This window comes from Bidens hawaiensis, unplaced genomic scaffold (assembly GCF_021521415.1).
Source record: "Bidens hawaiensis isolate Kalapana, Puna unplaced genomic scaffold, B.hawaiensis_p1.1 tig00050746_1, whole genome shotgun sequence".
Classification (NCBI taxonomy): domain Eukaryota; kingdom Viridiplantae; phylum Streptophyta; class Magnoliopsida; order Asterales; family Asteraceae; genus Bidens; species Bidens hawaiensis.
The window spans coordinates 24800-45382 of record NW_027499103.1 but is presented as its reverse complement, the minus strand read 5'-3'; the positions used below and the strand labels follow the sequence as shown (position 1 = coordinate 45382).

Here is a 20583-nt window from a genome sequence, read left to right as displayed (position 1 = left end):
TATATATAGGGGTGAGATCAAGAGCGAACTCCTATTAATGAGAGAACTAGGGAACTCAATTAAAAACCATTGATTTTACTTTATCAATGGCTAGAATAATGAAAAACAAAAAAAATGGGTCTTTAATGAGGGAGGGTAAATTTGGAATTGACTAAAATTCTAAATCAGCATACTCTCTTCCATCTTTCATAATCCAGATACTCGTTCCTCGCATCTACATCGATAACTTGGGTTTTCTCATATCTTCTAATCCGTCCAAATCTGCTTCAAAATCGAGCACAAATCAAAATAACTACAATAGGTAAATGATTGTAACATTCAATTTCACACATTTTCTCATCGATTGGGCGTATTATACACACAATCAAGTAAACAGAGGCTATCATGTTCGATATGCTCTGCATTTTTCTTTCTTGTTTAATTGAACAACAATACAAAGCTGATGAACATTAACGTGAACACTAATTTCAAAATAAAAGCCATGAATGATGCATATTGATCAGTTCATGCATTATACATGATTTTCTAAGTATTACATATGCGTATTGCTAATGTACTACATGTGTATGCGCTGCTGATGCATTATGTATATGCAGTGATGTTGTAATAAATGTATATGCAGCATCGATGCAGTACATATATGCAATACTGTAGACTTTTTAGTTATATTGAACTCATTTTAGTTATATTGTATTTATGTATTGTTAAACACGGTAACATTAACATAACTGTATATGTTTAGTTATAATGCATATGTGTAAATGTCGTTATAGTTAGATTTTGCCTATTTTATTGTTCAATTTTGGTGCTTATTTAGCAATATTGGCTTAATTATTCATTTGATTTGGTATGCCCTCTAACTATTTGATGAAATGTCTAAATGAAGTCTTTTTGGTATTCACATGCTTGCTCGACTTTTGTGGCAGAATCTTTGTTTTAAGAATTTAAGTTGTTTCTCTTCATGGTAAAGCACCTTGAATAAATTATTGTTATAGTTGTACATTTCAATTGGTTTTACTTGAATCATAAGCCACTGTCATATTATTTTTCATGACGGTTAAGAGTTTGTTTTGCTAAATATTTCTATAATGCTTTATATTATGACGTTGCATATACGATATAGACACGAAAACCGCAAAGTGCTGAAAAAAGAAGCAAACGTGAGACAGGGGAAGTTATTGTACAATAAAGATGAAGTTGATTTGGAAAACAACTGTGAAAATAATAGTTTTGGTGGTACGCTTTATATATTTTATTTCATTTAAGGCGTACAGTAATGTGATTACATATGTTCGTATCAATGAAGTTATATGTATTTCACAGACATGAAGGCCACGAGGAAGTCAAAAGGTCATGTAAAGTGAAACAAAGGACACTTGTGGATGAGTAAAACAAGCATGAGAGCAAGAAGAGAAAATGATGACGAAGAGGATACCACCTTAGAACTTTAGAATATATGTTATGTATAATTTATTCAATGCTGATGTATTACATATATGCAGCACAAATGCATTACCTATATACATCACTGATGTATTACATATACGCCGCGCATGTATGTCGTGTTAATGTAACATTTTTGTAGTACATAAATTATAATTTAATGCATATTTTAGTTATTTTGCATAAAAGTCTTGCTGCAAATAGTAATGTTAGTGTGATTGTATATATTTAGTTGTAGTGCATATGTGTAATATATGTTTGAACCTATCAATGTTAATGTAGCAACATGTATTCATTAACAATTGTTAATGCATATATGTGGTGTATCTGAAAATTGGTATATTAACTTGATGAAATGAGAAAAAATATGCCTTGTTGATTGTTGAAGATTACTAATTTTTTCTATTTAACTATTTGGACTAGAAAAAAAAAATACCTTGGGGTATGAATGCTTTGGTTGTTATGGCAGCCTTACCATATTATATTATGTATAAAGATACAATGTACAAAGAAACTTACCATATTATATTATGTACAAAGAAACTTAATAAGATAAAAAATAAATATTATGTACAAAGATACAATGCTTAAAAAATGTAAGTTGAATATACATAGCTCATATGTAATACAAATATAGAAGGTTGAATCAAGGCCATGATTTTAGTATGAACAAGCCTCGCCCCCCACTTATATTAAATTTTATTCTTTTTTCGCTGACACCGCATTAATAAAGCAAAACGTTGATATGAAGACGAACGAGATCATATTCCATGCCATATGTTATTGGTCCTCCTCTTAGTTTTATACACTTCCATTTTTTTCCAACACCACATTTTCTTTTTCTTGGTACTTTCTTTAATCTCAAATCTTCATCATCTAGCTGTAAAATAAAGTCAATAGTTAGTGTTTCAGAAAATAAGTAGTTAGTGTTTCTGTGTAATACACTTGTAATGCATAAATGTAATACTTTAATACTGCATATATATAATACAATAGTATTGTATATATATAATACGAAAACATATATATGTAATACAATCAACACAAACATATAATAGTGGGTTTTAGAAAAAATATATACATGCTGGAAATATTGTATATATATGCAGTATACCTAAACAAATATCACGTTAACATTATCATCACAATTTTCAGATACACTACGTATATGCATTAATAATAAAGATTCACTTTGAATGAAGGGCTACAACCTCATAATCATAATCCAATTAAATATGAATCTATTGAAACAATTAAAAAAACATGATAATTACAAACAATTAACAAAGTAACAGAACGTAATGGCATATTAGTTATTAGCTATTTACCTCTAATATACAACTCGTTGAGACGATTCGTATAATGCTCCAGTCCCTTTTCGTATATGCCTAATTCAATCTTTCTTTTTACACGGATATTTTATTTTTTAGGAAGCCTCTAGCCCTAGTTTTAACGCCTGATTTTTGTGCACGTTCTTTACTCAATGGTGCAGAGTTTGCACTTCCATGTAGAAGTTCGCCTAAAGGAATGATGATAATGGTTATTTTGTGTACCAGAAACAGCACTTTACTCATATAAAGTTCAAATATCACCAATATACCACATATTAACAATAAGTTGATTCCGAAACTGCATAATACAATTTTGAATAGTTAACAAACTACATATCAATATTTTGTTTTATTAGTATTACATATATGTATTACAAAGAGTATTCATATATCTAATACTTCATACTACATTTGTGAAATACTCGGTATGATACATATGCAATACATGTATTTCACATAAGTATATCTCTTTTTATTATTGGAAATATTTAATACCAATAGTATTACATATACGTAATACTTGACGTCAGACGTATGTAATACATGTATACGCATCCTGTCCATTTACCTAATTCATGTATGTAATACATGTATTAATACACTTATGTAGTACATGTATTATGCATTATAAACCTAAATCCAGAGAACTCTGTCTTCCTTATTTCCATACGAACTTATAACTGACAATTGGTTATCTCCTAATCATGTCGCAACTCAAAATTAATCAATTAAACTATTCGGCTAATACATGAAACAAATAAATTACCAATCAATTTTTTGATTACAACATAAAAATCATAAATTACATATTCAAAGTGAAATATACCGGACAAAAATTGCAAAATAACGAATTAGAGGTAGAAAGAGGAACATGTAATGCTTATCGTTGTGATTCTTGAAACAATTGATCTTCGATTTTCAAATCAATTAGAAGGATTCGATCTTCTAAATCATCCTCTTTTTCTTGCAGGTGTATCAATGGCATCAAATAGGGAATCAATCTTCAATATACTTAACAAGTATGGTTATAAATCAACCATTGTGTCTCCATTTGAAAGTGATGTCTCAATAATTAGGGTTCATATACCAGCACAATGGTTTATGGTGATTCCATCACACAAGGGAAGAGGCGTATGCATTTGAGGCATAATGGGAAGTAATTTGACAATTCTACCCCTATACTTAGGAGTTCTTTAGTTCTCTCCCTAATAAGAAGTTCTCTCTTGATCCTTCCTCCATATATATATATTATTAATAAAGGTTTCTCTTAAATCAATTCTTGTAAATAATAGATAATAAATAATAAGTAATAATATTTATATAAATATGATCTTCTATAAAATACTTGTCATAGATAAAACTTAAATATATAGGGTTTATCTATCTATATATATATATATATATTATTAATAAAGGTTTCTCTAAAATCAATTCTTGTAAATAATAGATAATAAATTATAAGTAATAATATATATGTAAATATGATCTTTTATAAAATACTTGTCGTAGATAAAGCTTAAATATATAGTTTATATTAAAACCCTTTAACAATTTTTAATACTAAAGTACATATACATATATATATATATATATACAAACACACACACATATATATGGCTTTAATCATGATTAGGAAAACGGCTAGTTCATGTCGGTTATGGTAAAACATTTACAAAAATTACGTTTATATTACCCATAATATGTTTTAAATCATTTAGATAATATATATATATATATATATATATATATATATATATATGAGAAAAAAAGGCTTAAATAAATAAAAACCCAAAACGGGTCTGGAGGGACTCGAACCCGTGCCCTTAGCCCAGAACTCGCTAACAAACACACAAACAACTGCACTACTAATCCAGTTGGTATAAACAACAAAAGAAAATAAATAAACAGAATGCAAATTCAAATAAGTTTGTATAAAAAACCCTAAAAATCAAATCGCGTAATTCGTTTATGATTTGCGTAATAAAGTTTAGGGTTATTGATGAGGATTGAACGGCGAGAAGAATAGTATAATTAATTACCTTAGATGATGATTTAAAGGGGTTTAATTTGATCATTTCAGTATCGGCCAAGAACAGGATCTAGAATGAGCATCTACAGCAGCGGAAACAAAATCAATGATGGGGTTCTTGATAGCGATGGTTATGAGGTTGTATATGTAGATTTAATTGAATTATCATGTTCGTTTTTATGTATATCAATAAACGGGTTTATGACGGTTTGTTAATTAGGTTTAATTGTATCAAAACGATCTTATTTACCAAATTAACTATGTCGGTTAGGCCGATATAGGTGTGATTAACATGGTCCTTGATCCAATTACCAAACATATAACGAGAATTGAGGTCTAAGTTATGCTATTGGGTGTCCGGGTTTGTTAACTGGGTCAAATACGGGTTTTGGGTCAAGGGTTTGTGTTAAAGGAATATATAATATCATAATTTTCCGACTTCACAATTAAGACCTCGAACTACTGAGGTGGATACACATTAGGGTTAAAGTTTTTGCTTAGGGTTAAATTTGAATATAGAACTAAGTTATAGATATATATATATATATATATATATATATATATATATATATATATATATATATATATATATATATATTAAACAATTAATAAAATAAAAAATACTAGATTAACACGGTGTTTTTATCGATAAAATAATAAATACTAGATTCCCGAACATAATCGGGTCTGGTAACATATATAAATATTAATTTGGAAAATCCGTGTTGTTACAGTCTCCCCTACTTTAAAAAATTTTGTCCTAAAATTAAAGGATATTATAACAAAACCATTAAAGTTTGAAGAAAAGAAAAAAAGAAAATTTTAAAATAGAAATTAAAACTTTATTATAGCACAGAAGTTTGAATAGTTAAAATAACGATCCAAATATAAATCCAATAAATGCACTTATATATAGGATGTACCAGGGCGTATCCACCATGTCTTTATCATCTTTACATTTTTACCGTTATCCCAACCATTTTCAATTATATATTATGGCACACAATCTTACACATCATGATTTCCATGCGAGGACTTCGATAATTATGTTCCGGACCATAATTATTTAGATCGTCAGATGGTCCACATGATCCGTCTAATCGTGTGGGTTTACAAAATGTTTGAATATATAATTTTTAAGAACATAAAACCTTTAAGGAAAAGAGTTTTAAGTAAGACATATTTAAATAGACAAAAGTTTATAGTTTAGTTATTTAAAATGAGGAATTTATTAAACCACCATTCGATAATTTTAAACTTTACTCGTGGGGCATAATAATAGAAAATCTTAATTAGTACTTAAATAATTCATAAAAACATTAATTCAAAAAAATAGTCGACACAAGGCAGAAAAGTCAAATTCAAGTAAGATGGAATATGACGAGCGAAAAGTCTTCCAGTAGTCTAAATCTTCAGTTCGCGTATGACTTGAAGCCTTGAAACTTGATCTTGCAGGTGCGGAACTTGATAAGTTTGGGTTATGTATGGTTGGCCTTGATTGATGGGAGAAGCTTGGAGGACGTGGGATTGATAGGTTTGGACTTGATGGGTAGTGTAGTAGAGTCTAACTATAGTTTGAACTTGATTAGTTTGGATAATATGAGAGCATAAATCGCTAAGGGGATTAGGGTCTCCTGAATAGTAGTAAGCACGGGTAGTAGGGGCATCAGGTTGAGCATGAGGGGAAGACTGTTGCGGGACAACATGTGCATTAGGCGGTGTAGGGGTAGACTGTTGCGGGACAACATGTGCATTAGGCGGTGTAGGACAACATGAGCAAGTTTGAATTGGATGATCATAGTGTTTACATTAGGTACAAAAACGTCATGAGGATTGAGTCGAATGATGAAAGTTATTAGTGGGGCATAACGAGTGAATACCGATGGAGAGTTTCTTGCTTGGAATACTTTTATTTTTTTCGTGGTTGATGATTGATTTGATTAACAACATAGTTTTTTTTTGTTTTTTTTATATTTTATGATTAGACTCGCGCTTATTGTTGTCGTTGTTGTTGTTGTTGCGAGGATAAGTAAGGGTAAATGAAGTAAAGTTTCAATCAAGGAAGTTAATGAGCAAGTTTGAATTGGTTGTATTCATGTTTTCAATTTGAGTTTATATTTTAGAGGTTGCAGCAGTTAAATCATTGGATATACACGCGTTGGTCGTGAGAACTAGACAATTGATGTCGAGGACGACAGTGATTTCTTAGATGAGAAAATTTATGAGGACCAAAAATAAAGATTTATAAGATGAAGGATAAGTTGAGGAAAACATTAGAGTAATAAAATGTTTAATTATGTAGATAACTTATAATAACGTTGCCTTGAGAAGTAAGGGGATTTGCGTCATAAGGATTAAAAGTAAAAGATTATAAGATGGGGGGGGGGCATTGCTTAGATATTTATTAGATAATGTAGTCAATATGATTAATGTGTGATGATACACGAGGATTTAAGTCAGTTTAAAATTTAGATTTTTATTTATTAAATTCACTTTACAATAAACTAACGAAATATAAATTGTGTGTTGGCCTCCCATGAGCTTTCCATGCCAGTTTGAATGGCCCAACGAAACTAACGAATAAAAGCAACTGAGTTGGACAACCCATGATCGTTACATGGCATTTTGTGTCCCAACTAATTAACGAATTAACAATACAATAAAGTTTGTTGGCCCGATGAGCGTTACATAGCGTTTTAACCGACCAAACTAAATAACGAACTAACGAAATAAAATTTGGGTAATTGGAGTATCTCGTGAATCACCACGTATGATGACTCCAACAAAAACATAAAAAAAAGTGAGAAATAGATAGTAGGAGTGCCCATGGGTTCTATGGATTTGCCACCCAACTAACTATTTAAATAACAAAACATAATAATAAAAAAAAACGAATTTAGCCACGAACCACCGTGAATTCGGTTTGAAAACAATCTAAGGTGTCGGTCGTATGACAGTTGTGTTCCTCTTTGGCCGAGAGGAACTTGTCATGCTACCTAGCCTTAAGATGAAGGAGTAAAAACAAATGTAGGGAATTCTTAAGGAGTTTTTCAAAAATAAAAGGCAATCTAATTTAATTAAAATATTTATAAAAATTTTTCTTTGAAGGTTGAGGCATAGCCTCGGAGTTGTGTGTGTGTGGGCATAACAATATAATAATAAGAATAATCATCATTTAAATAGTTAAATAAGTACTTAATCTAGCAAGCAATTACGTAAGCTGTAAACAATCAATAGAACAAATCAGGTAAACAAATAAGCACGTATGAGGCTCATACGCATGTTACTAGGGCACCACTAACGACCTATCTTAAACCTTCAGCTCTGATACCAATCTGTCACACCCCAACCTAAGGCGGAAATGTCGGGGCGTGAGCTGATTTCCACAGCTCTCAAGGTACTATCATGCAATATTTAAATGACAATATCTATTAATTTAATTCATTTTCAAATAAATCAAATACAAAATACAACTCATTAAACAAACAATAAACACAAATTAAATTCTTGATTTTATCTTTTCTAACATAATTATTCACTAAATCTTCACAAAGTCTTGCAACCAATTCAATCGATAACTTGCATATGCGTATAAAATAGAAATGTTTGTCATCAACACATGTTGAGTGAGTAAAAACACCAGTTTAAGACACAACAGCAATAATATATAATAAATAAAGAAAGCTGCAATTGTTCCTGTGAGAATAAACAGTTAAGCCATATCACATAAACAATCAATCAAACCATAAAGAAAGGGCTCAACCAATCCATAAAAATGGACATAGGTTACCAAAGTAAGCAAATAGCGTTCAAATAAAACAAGTTAGGCATAAACCGATATACAAACAAGGATTAACAGTTGCGGTTTTGAATACTAGATAATAGTTAAATATAAGATACACACATGTCCTCAAAAAAGGTTTAAAAATAAGTAAAATGGGGAGTGATTACGCACCTTAGCATTTAAGCAAGAGATAAACGAGTGCGTTAAGAACGGTAGCAAACAAGAGTCGCCCTCTTAAGGAAGAAACCGACGAGATATCCTAAGTAACAATATTTGCGGAAAATGAATACAAATTGAATATGAATCTAAACTAAATAAGATTCGGGATTCGATAATCGAGTGTATACTAGTGAAAGTTAAATATTACATAGCTTTCTTTAATACTTTATTACATTGAATTATTACATTAATAATTAGTTTAATTAATAAAATACTTAAATAAATATTTGTAAAATCATGGATAGCTTTTGTAAAACGATTTGTTTTTAAATGATTATTTTAAACTAAAAAATATGTTATATATATATGTATGTATATTTTTATTATTAATAAAGGTTTCTCTTAAATCAATTCTTGTAAATAATAGATAATAAATAATAAGTAATAATATTTAGGGATATTGGTTTTTAATACTCCCAACTTTCCTTCATTGGTTGATAACACTCATAACTTTCGATTTGTCATCCACCACTCCCAACTTTCAACCTATTTTCCTGTACCACTCCCCGTCTAAATGAACACTAACCTCGTTAATATTTTGGAATAAAAATGTCATTCAAATTAGTTGAGGGGTAAAACAGAAATTTTATTTTTAACACACAATCTCCAATTCCGGTGACCTCGTTTTTCCGGCGATCTCAATTTTTTCGGAGAATTTGAGTTTTCCGACTATCTCGTCTTTCAGAACACCATATCCATCATTTCACTGAGCTTCACATATGAATTTGAGTTTTTTGGCGAGTTGTAGGTTTCCGGCGAACACCATATCAATCATTTCACCTCCCACCGCCCCAAAACCGCAACCCACGCCCCCTGCCACCACTAGTGTCTCACCCAGCCACCTTCCGGGATCACGTGCGTGGCGGAAAATCGAGTTGCGGGTTTCCGGTATGCACCTTCTTCATCATATCTCCACCGGTGACCATCTCCATTTTCTGAAAGACGTGATAGTCGGAAAACTCAAATTCGCCGGAAAAACGAGGTCACCGGAAATGGAGGTTGTCTGTTAAAAATAAAATTTCTGTTTTACCCCCTCAACTAATTTGAATGACATTTTTAGTCCAAAACATTAACAAGGTTAGTGTTCATTTAGACGGGGAGTGGTAGAGGAAAATAGAGTGAGAGTTGAGAGTGGTGGGTGACAAATCGAAAGTTGGGAGTGTTATCTACCAATGAGGGAAAGTTAATAGTATTAAAAACCAATATCCCTAATATTTATATAAATATGATCTTTTATAAAATACTTGTCGTAGATAAAACTTAAATATCACTACAACCAAAAAAGGGCTTTTAGTACGCACAAAAGCGTCTTAAAATGCTATTTTATATGACCTTTCATTTAATAGGACCAACGAGAAAAACGTTTCATGTAAAGAGGTCGTAATACGTCTCGGAACTCAAAAGTGTCCTAATATTCCAAATAAGATAATGAAACCAATTTTATGGTCACATAATATATTTATTAACAACCCTAAAAGCGTCCCAATAAAAACATGTTAGTACACTTTCGCTATGTTTTGATAAAGCAAATTAAAAGAAATGGGTAAAAAATGTTGGAAATTGTCAAGAGTCTATTTTTAACACACAAAAACCCTTAAAACCTTTTATTATATAAACTTTAGACTTTTGATTAACACCAAATTTTTACAAAGAACCTATGAAATTTGGACAAAAAAGTCTTCGGGGTCAGCCCAACACGTCTCACTTCTATGTAAAAGAAACACCAATATATTTTCAGTATGTAAATTATAAATTAGATTATTTTTTGTAGAATTTTGGTGATCATATATGCAAAGAAACCTATGTGATTGTCGAGTGAAAAGGAGCGCCAGCTGCTTTAAGTGGATTGCACGGTAGTTTCAGTTTATTTTATAGTTAGTCGTTGAAAGACTTGCTACTTGAAAGGCAAAGTAGAAATAAATAAACTAGTTAGTAGAAATTTATTATGCTAGTCAAAATAAATAAATAAATAAATTACCATTTAAGAATGCATTTGAGATGAAAGTCATGTATGCAACCCAGAACCTGTAATAAGAAAAATATAATTAGTTAGTAGAAAAAAATGGTATTTTATTTGAAGACCTGGTTGATGGAATGCTTCAAGGCATATCCTTCTACAAAAGTTGCAGCTGATATCAAATACTCACGGCCCTCCATTGCATAACTAAAATCCTTTAGGGTTTGTGAAAGAGACCTGGATATGTGAGCATGTTAAGAAGGGATAAACCATGGCGATTATGAACTCGAAACCCTGTTTTTGGATCGATTGCAAAGTCTGTAAACTCTTTTCTTTCTCTCTTTATCTCTGCACACGAAGGATGAAGCATCAAGGGTGGAGAGGTGGCAGATTAGGGCTGCAGATGAAGAACAGAGTGAGAAAGCTGTTCATTAAGTTGTATACCATGCTTCGTCACTGGAACAAAATTTAGCTACAGTAAATATAACGGTCACATTGAAATAAGCGATGCTAAAACACACGTATAAGAGGCTAATTTGTTTATGTTATGAATAGTAGAATTATGTGTGTTAAGTAATAGTTACATTTTAATATATATATAATGTGACTGGCCGTTTGGCTCAGAAATGTCTAATAAATCGCCATGGCTGCAAGCAAGTGGAGAACCTCTGGTTTGCCGTCCTCTAATTATTCCATGCCAAGAAATGAGATTGACTTTAGTCATCATCTAAACAGTTAGTTTAGCATTCTAATATTTTGCAACAGAAACTGAATTCTTCATAACATACTAATAGAAACATGACCTTATGATCAACCGAAGTATTTTGTCTGAAATTCACAAACAATCTTAATACGAAGATAACTTAATACAATCCCTAATAAAATTTGGAATCCAGATCTCATACCTACAATTTCATGATTTTTTATTCCTCTTTATCAACAAAAAAAACAAATTAAATTTATCGACTTTATTCGTCAGCAATCTATATGAATATGTGAGCAATATAAATTAGCGCATAAGCAAATGAGAAATGTATATAAGTTTATTCATCATGATATAAAATTAGGCAGTGGGCACACCTGGTGGAACTGAAGGACGTCTGTAAAGAAGGTGGAGTAGTCGCCGCCACCGTTGCCAAGGGTTCCAAAATGGAAGCTGGCAACAGTTGCAGCCACAGACGGCGCACAACATCACCGTCGTATTTCCGTTACAACCGAAAATCCACCGTCGCCAGGGTTCCCGAACCCGACAACAGTGAAGTCGGAGTCTTAGACATCGTGTATCAATACATCAACGTCTTAAATCTGCCACATATACAACCGGATACGACCGCTCATTGGCAGACAGAGAACCCAAAACACCGTCTCATCTCTCAAGAAGAGAGAGAGAGATATGGGGTTGAGAGAATAAAGTTTGGTAAGGCGAAGAATTAGTAAGCAGACCAACACATGTAAAGTACCAACACACTACGTGGAAAGTTTAGGAGAATCGACAAAACACAACATTTGTTGCATAGCTTACAACCAATTTAAGCAGCAAGAATGGAAGATACAAACACCATCGAAGCCTAACATACAACTAACTATGCGTACAGAAGATGTAAATTAATAGAGTGTAAAAATATTTAGGAAAAACGAATTTATTTTATAGAAAGCATTTTTTTTAAAATGACGATTTTATTTTTTATTTTTTTTTGTAGTGAAAGGTTAAAGTTATAAGACTTAAGGGTCCAGTGTCGTGTCAAGTTATGATATAATAAAACTATAGCGAATAAGCATGATATAAAACAAATGTTTTATGACTCAAATATCAAATGTCCTATTAAGTTGTATTATAATAACACCACAATGATTAAGCGTATTATAAAGGTTAAAGTGATAAGACCATAGTGTAAAATGTCCTATTAAGTTATGTTCTTATATGACATCGACTAGAAAAGGTCATATAACACCGAACATTTATGACTTAACTATAAATGTCCTATTAACTTATGTTATAATAAAACCTCTAGTGATCAAGTGTCCTTTTACATTACTACATAATGAGACACCAACAACTACATGTCTTATAGGTTACTTTATTAGGATTTAGATTTTAAGTGTCTTATTAAGTTATATGATAATACAACCCCAAAAGATCATCCATCCTATTAAATAACTTTTTAGGACACAGGTTTTGTGACGTACATTGTAAAAGAACCCCAAATGTTCATTTGTCCTATTATATAGTTTAGGCCCCTATTTTATAAGCGTCCCACACAAAATGTCCTAAAAAGCCCGTTTTGTTGTAGTGTATATAGTTTATATTAAAACCCTTTAACAATTTTTAATACTAAAGTACATATACATATATATACACACATACACACACATATGGTTTTAATCATGATTAGGAAAACGACTGGTTCATGTCGATTATGGTAAAACATTTACTAAATATTACGTTTATATTACCCATAATATGTTTTAAATCATTTAGATAATATATGTATGTGTGTATATATATATATATATATATAAATATAGAAAATGGTTCAAATAAGAATAAGAAGTTTCCTAGGAATGGTAAGAACCAACAAATATTTGACATTTGGCATTACAATTTATGTTGAAAGAACAATTCTAGGAAACTACGTCGGTTATAATGATGAAAGAGTAATTCTAGGAAACTATGTCGCTTATTGGTAATTTTAAATCTTAACCATCATTTAATATGATTCAATGGGTATGATTTATTCCTACTCTTCATAGAAAACTACATATTTTTATGATAGCCTTCCCCTATAAATATATATATATATGAGGAAAAAGGCTTAAAAAAAATAAAAACCCAAAACAGGTCTGGAGGGACTCGAACACGTGCCCTCCAGCCCAGAACTCACTAACAAACACACAACCAACTTCACTACTAATCCAGTTGGTATAAACATCAAAAGAAAATAAATAAACAGAATGCAATTCAAATCAGTTTGTATAAAAAAACCCTAAAAATCAAATCGCGTAATTCGTTTATGATTTGCATAATAAAGTTTAGGGTTATATATGAGGATTGAATGGCAAGCAGAATAGTGTAATTAATTACCTCAGATGATGATTTAAAGGGGTTTAATTTGATCGTTTCAGTATCGGCCAAGAACAGGATCCAGAATGAGCATCCACAGCAGCAGAAACAAAATCAATGATGGGGTTCTTGATAGCGATGGTTATGAGGTTGTATATGTAGATTTAATTGAATTATCATGTTCGTTTTTATGTATACCAATAAACGGGTTTATGACGGTTTGTTAATTAGGTTTAATTGTACCTAAACGATCTTATTTACCAAATTCACTATGTCGGTTAGGCCGATATAGGTGTGGTTAACATGGTCCTTGATCGAATTACCAAACATACAACAGGAATTGAGGTCCAAGTTATGCTATTGGGTGTTCGGGTTTCTTAACTGGGTCAAATACGGGTTTTGGGCCAAGGGTTTGGATTAAAGGAATATATAATATAATAATATGCGGATTTCACAATTAAGCCCTTGAAATATTGAGGTGGATACATATTAGGGTTAATGTTTTTGTTTAGGGTTAAATTTGAATATAGAATAAGCTATATATATATATATATATAACAATTAATAAAATCATAAATACTAGATCAACGCGGTGTTTTTATCGATAAAATTTCCCGAACATAATCGGGTCGGGTAACGGATGTAAATATTAATTTGGAAAATCTGAGTTGTTACAGTCACTAAACCTAACTAACTTGACTTCATCAGCTTTGTTATACCATATTCCATAATCTAAAGTTCCTGCAACATACCTGAGCACCCGCCTGGCGGCACCAAGATGGACTTTTGAATGTCGTTGCATAAAATGAGATACCAAACTCACAGCATAGGCTAAGTCTGGCTTTGAGTGAGTGAGGCAGATGAGCCCTCCAACTAAACTCCTATAATTTTCTTCATTAACCTTGTCAGCCCCATCTTCTAGACATAACTTCTCACTGGTGTTTAACGGGGTCTTTTCAATGTTACAATTCAGCATACCAAACCGTTTCATCATTAATCTCGCATACTTATCTTATGACAGAAAAACTTCTTTTTTAGTTTGCTTAACCTCAAGCCCAAGAAAGTATTTCATTAGGCCCATGTCAGTCATTTCAAATGAGGTTTTCATCCCTTCCTTGAACTCAACTATCAATTTATCACACGAGGAAGTGCAAATAATATCAACAACGTATAAACACACATAAATGATATTACCTGAATTATCATTCTTAATGTATAGAGTGGGCTCATTAAGGCTCCTAACATAATTATGTTGGAGAAAATACCCATCGATTAGCATACCATGCTCGAGGGGCCCTCTTCAATCCATACAACGCCTTGTGAAGTTTGTACACCATATTCTCTTTTCAAAGAACAATAAACCCCTCCAGTTGCTCTAAGTAGATTTCTTCCTGCAAATCACCATTTAAAAAGGCTGACTTGACATCCATTTGATGGATAGCCCAGCCCATACATGACGATATGCTCAAAATAATTCGAATAGTTTTGAATCTAGCCACCGGAGCAAATGTTTCCTAAAAATCAATGCCCGGTTGTTGAGATTATCCTTTAGCAACCAACGTCGCTTTATACTTCACACCTTTTCCGTCTTCTGCGTGTTATACTTTAAACCACTTGACACCTACAAGATTTTTATTGGGAGGAAGACTAACAACTCCCAAGTATTGTTTCTTGTAATATCTTGAAGTTCACTTTCCATTACCTTTTGCCATTCACTGTATTTTGATGCATCTTTATAGGTCAGGGATTCCAAAATATTCAATGCAAATTGACAAGCATTGAAATCTTTATCATCAGAGATTCCATCCCCAGTCACATAGTCTTTGAGCCAAGTAGGGGTTTTAGGTTATCTTTTTGTGGTGCTAGGGTCTGTTTGTAGACTATTGGGTAAAGTGTGGGATGGTGACATTTCATGAGTTGAATTAGGAGGTTGGAAAATCGGTGCATTATTGGGTTCGGTCAAGGGGCTATTTTGGTACAAAAGTGGACGATGAAAGAGAAGATTGTCCTTGTCCTAAGGAATTAGTACAATCTGGTTGTTGGGTATGAGTTATCAACTTAATTGGAAAAGGATCAAAAGACAATTCTTTTTCATTGTTTACTGCATCAACCTTACCCCACTTGCTTTCTTCCAAAAAAAAACCACATCCCTTTTGACAGAGAATTTCTTTGTTGGGGGATTATATAACCTATACCCCTTTGTTTGGTTAGAATAACCCATAAATATGCATCTTTCTGACTTATTTTCCAATTTCCTTCTTAGTTGAACAAGACCATAAGCAATACAACCGAATATTTTCATATGAGCAATAGAACGTTTTATACCTGACCAAGCCTTAAGAGGAGTTTGGTTAAATAAGGCTATAGGAGATCGGTTTAGAGTGTACACGGCTGTCGCTATGGCTAAGGCCCATAACTAGTTTGGAAGCTCTTTTTCATGCAACATGCTTCTAGCTAAGTTCATCACTGTTCTGTTTCTTCTCTCGACCACTCCAATGTGTTGTGGTGTGTATGAAACAGTGAGCCCATGCTTGATCCCAACTTGCTCACAAAATTTGTTGAACTCGGTTGAGCGAAATTCACCCCCACGATTCGACCTCAACACTTTGATATTTCGGTCACACTTTCGTTCAATCATGGCCTTGAACAGCTTGAATTTTTCGAAAGCTTCAATCTTATGTGTCACAAAATACACCCAACACATTCTAGTTAGATCATCAATAAAAAGTAAGCAGTACAAGATGTTACCTAGGCTTGGAACTTGCATTGGTCCACATAGGTCTTTGAGAACTAGTTCAAGTTTGAGCTTTGCACGAGTAGCTACAGCTTTGAATGGAGACCGAGCATGTTTGGATGCAATGCATGATTCACAGGTAACATTTTGGTTGAACTTGGGCACCCATGAACCATATGGCAGTCATGCAGTTGTTTTATTCCAGCAAAGTGGAGATGACCTAGGCGGTGGTGCCATTTCAGGGATTCTGCATCATACCTCTTTGTAGGTGTGTCTTGAACAATCACCAAGCATGTGGGGTTCACCACAAACATATTATTGCTAGAAACAGGAGCTTGGATGAGAATCTTATCTGATGTTATGTTTCGTACAGTACACCACCCATCATCAAATAACAAAGAATACCCTCTTTTCATAAATTGTCCAACACTCAGTAGGTTGTACTCTAGTGTTGGGACATATTAAACATTTTCAAGTAGTTTGAAGTTTGTGTCACTAACAACCAAAATCACAGTGCCTTTTCCTTCTACCTTTACTGGTTTATTATCACCTAACTTCACATTCAATTTAAATGTCTCATTCATATCAATGAAGCTTTCAAGATTACTTGTCATGTGGTTTGAAGCCTCCGAGACCATAAACCATGTTTTGAATCGGTTATTGTTATTATCACCGGTGCTTATCATCAAGAGATGTTGATCCTCTGCATCAATCTGTTCTTCTCTTGCATCATTTTCAGCCACGTTTGCCTGAGGTTCTTCATTATTATACCAGCAATCGTTTTTGAAATGCCCGAATTTTTTACAAACGTAGAATTGAGAGACGTTACTCCTGTCAAGGCTAACCCTATCTCGACCTGCCCCTCTTCCTCTTGGAGAGCCACGGCCACGTCCTCTCCAGTTCGAGTCTCTCTAAGTAGATTTTTTGATTTGATCTTGCACTGCAGCCAAGACTTGTTAGTCACTTCTTTCACTTGTTTTGTGGACTTTGTCAATTGTTGCTCTGAAATTAATCCTTTCTTCTTGAGATTGAAGTAGACCCGTGAGTTTTACAGGTGCCATATCTGCAATATCGAAGGTCACTTCAATAGAGGGAATCACATAATAAAATCTAGGAGAAAGACTTTTGAGGATCTTCTCCACAATCTTCTGGTCACCTATCTCCTCCCCGTACGACCGCTGCTGCCCAATATTATTCATTACTCTTAAAAAATAGTCACCAAAGACTTCATCTTCTTTCATGTTGAGGTTTTCGAACGCACGCTGTAGCCCCTGGAGTTTGACTGATTGAACTTGAGAGTCACCTTGGAATTCAAGTTGCAGGATTTCCCAAGTTTGTTTAGCTATTTCAGCCGCAGCTATTCTAGAGAAGAGGCTGTCATGGACCCCTTGTTGGATGATTGTCATCGCTTGAGCGTCCCTCTTCTTTGCTTCACGATTGATATGTCACACCCCGACCAAAGGCGGAACATGCCGGGGTGTAATGTATTGATTGGACAATAGCTTAAAAGACACTAATTAAAGTGACAATAATTATTTAATTCATTAATATCAAAACAAGTACACAATTATAATAATCAAAACAATTACATCATATTTATTGTTTGGATAAATATCCGAAGGTAAAAACTAATATCTTCAATCTTGATCAACGTAAATTACTTGTACCTGTAGCATGTATAAAAATAGAGATTATCAACACGAATGTTGGTGAGAATACATAAGTTTTAGTTGAGATACATATGTAGATAAAAAACACAATTCATATGTTAATGTTGAGCATCATAATTCCTATGAAAAATGTAAACAACTAAATAGATGTGAACCCATTCCTATTGATACGAAATCAAAGTACTTGGGTAAGTGTATGATCATACTAGATGAGGATATATGAGGATGAGATACCAACCACCAAACATAAAATAAACAATTAAGTACATAGAGCATTATCATAGAGCATGCAATAATCACACATAAACATATATTGAATTGTGTTATAAATATATAAATAAATAAATAAAAATGAGTAATTTAAATAGGGTATACATGCCACCCCCAAAATTTAAAAAAAGAAAAACGAGGATATGTAAACTCACCTTAGAGATTAAGCAAATGAATAAATACGTTAAGATTGGTAGAAGAATAAGCGTCGTGCTCGAGAGGTAGCAAAGTTAAATCCTTACAAGTGTAATAACGGGAAAATACTACAAATTAACAAATGGACTAAGAGATATGAACGAGTATAGAGAGTATATCATATTTTATTTAAAGTTTATGATTAATAAAGATTAGTTATAAATTAATATTGTATAAAATATAATCGGTTATAAAATATTCGTACTTATGTTATTAAAGCGGTAACAATATATATATATATTTATAAAAATGTCATTTTTTTATAAATTACTTAACCAAAATAATATTATATACCTTAATTTATGTATTGTAATTAACCAAAATCTTTTTAAATACTTATTACAAAAACCCTTATACTTTAATAATTTTTATACACACACACACACATATATATATATACATAGATATCTATGTATATATATGTCGTTCTAACTGAGATTCAGAAAACAACGAGTTAATATGTTGATTTAATAAAATATAAATTATTTATCATTTATTAAGGTTTAAAACCATTAAAATTGATTAATTTAAACAAATACCAAAAATAAAGACAAAAACGGGGTGGCAGGGGTTCGAACCCGCGACCTCTGCCCCCATAGCTCAAGTGTTTAACCAGCTGGGCTGACCAACACTTGCAAACAGATCTAATTTTCATTTATTATATACACTATCAGTTCACAACAGATTTGATTAAACAAACCCTAGAAATCAAATTTATCGAATCCGTTATACTGGATCAAATTAATAAAAGGGTTAATGAAGACCAAAGAATCACAATTAAAATGGTGTAATCAATTACCTCAAACAAGGATCAGACGATGGTGAACGAGATCAAAACAGGGCCGGCTCAAGGTGTGTAAAAACGAACTACTGAATGAACAAATTATTCTGATTATCTATAGGGGTTAGGTTCGTGACAATAAGAGGAGTGTATGGTACGAGTTAATTGAATTAAGATTGTGTATATATAGGGTAATTGGTCATGCTAGCCGCGGTTTGTTCTTAATGAATATTCAGATCATTAGACGTCAATTAGCTGTTAATTAGTTGTTCTTGTTGGACTCGGTCTGCCCAAGACACATACAGTATTGATGTGGCTAGTGCGTTATGATCCAAGTCAGGTCATACCCAATAACAAGCTAGACAAACACCATAGATATTTGTTTAAATGATGTGATTATAGTAAATAAATATCAACACTTGATTTTGGGAATTGGTTTCCTAAACAATTGCACTTGAAAGAATAATAAGTTATATGGATAATTTATTTTAGATAGATTAATTCATAGTGTTATTTAATTGGTTAAATAACATCAAAGAGAGAAATATGTAAATATTGTTACTTGGATTTTGTAACGTGTAGCATAATGTTACATGTAACAAATAAAGTGTGCATGCAACAAACATGAAAGGTTGTGCAACAAAATTTGAAATTCAAATTGTGGATGGGACCCACTTGTGGCCACCCCCTTTATGGGGAAACACACACAGCCAATCACATGACATGCATTATTCCTTTTGTTGGTTTACATATCCAAGAACTCTCTCTCTCTCTCAATGCTCTCTCTCTTTCATTCTTTGCAAGAAAACTCCTTGTTTTTCTCCCCATATTTTCGGCCAAAGAACAAGGAAATGAGGTGTTTATAATCAAGTACAAATCCTAGCTAAAGTGGTGTCTTGTTAGTGGCTTGGGGTATACTAGCTTGAGGCATTCGGTTTTGAAGTCTTGCATTCACAAACCGTCATCTCCTTCATCTTTCTTGCATCTTGAAAGGTTGTATTACATAAACCCCCTATGATGTTGTTTTTGTATGCATGCAAATTCGTATATGGATCCGGGGCTTGGGTTTTACATATAAAACGGATTTTATATTAATCAAACTAACAAGA

At 32.6% G+C, this 20583-nt stretch overlaps 1 protein-coding gene across 1 annotated transcript; it reads right to left on the bottom strand.

Moving 5' to 3' along the window:
• Positions 1-17019: 17019 nt before the first annotated feature.
• LOC143598710 (uncharacterized) lies at positions 17020-17964 on the bottom strand. The gene is made up of 3 exons (XM_077076858.1): positions 17611-17964; positions 17415-17498; positions 17020-17307 (listed from the first exon to the last, which is right to left on the bottom strand). The coding sequence occupies exons 1-3, from the start codon at positions 17962-17964 to the stop codon at positions 17020-17022; spliced, it is 726 nt and encodes a 241-aa protein (XP_076932973.1).
• Between the last annotated feature and the right edge of the window lie 2619 nt (positions 17965-20583).

Bases quoted from the DNA above. Each gene is read 5' to 3' on its own strand.
- LOC143598710 (XM_077076858.1), bottom strand. From the start codon at position 17,964: ATGACAATCATCCAACAAGGGGTCCATGACAGCCTCTTCTCTAGAATA. The intron at 17,499-17,610 runs GTAAAACTCACG...TCTTGGCTGCAG, and splicing joins ATATTGCAGATATGGCACCT to TGCAAGATCAAATCAAAAAA. The intron at 17,308-17,414 runs GTCGAGATAGGG...GAAGAACCTCAG, and splicing joins TCCAAGAGGAAGAGGGGCAG to GCAAACGTGGCTGAAAATGA.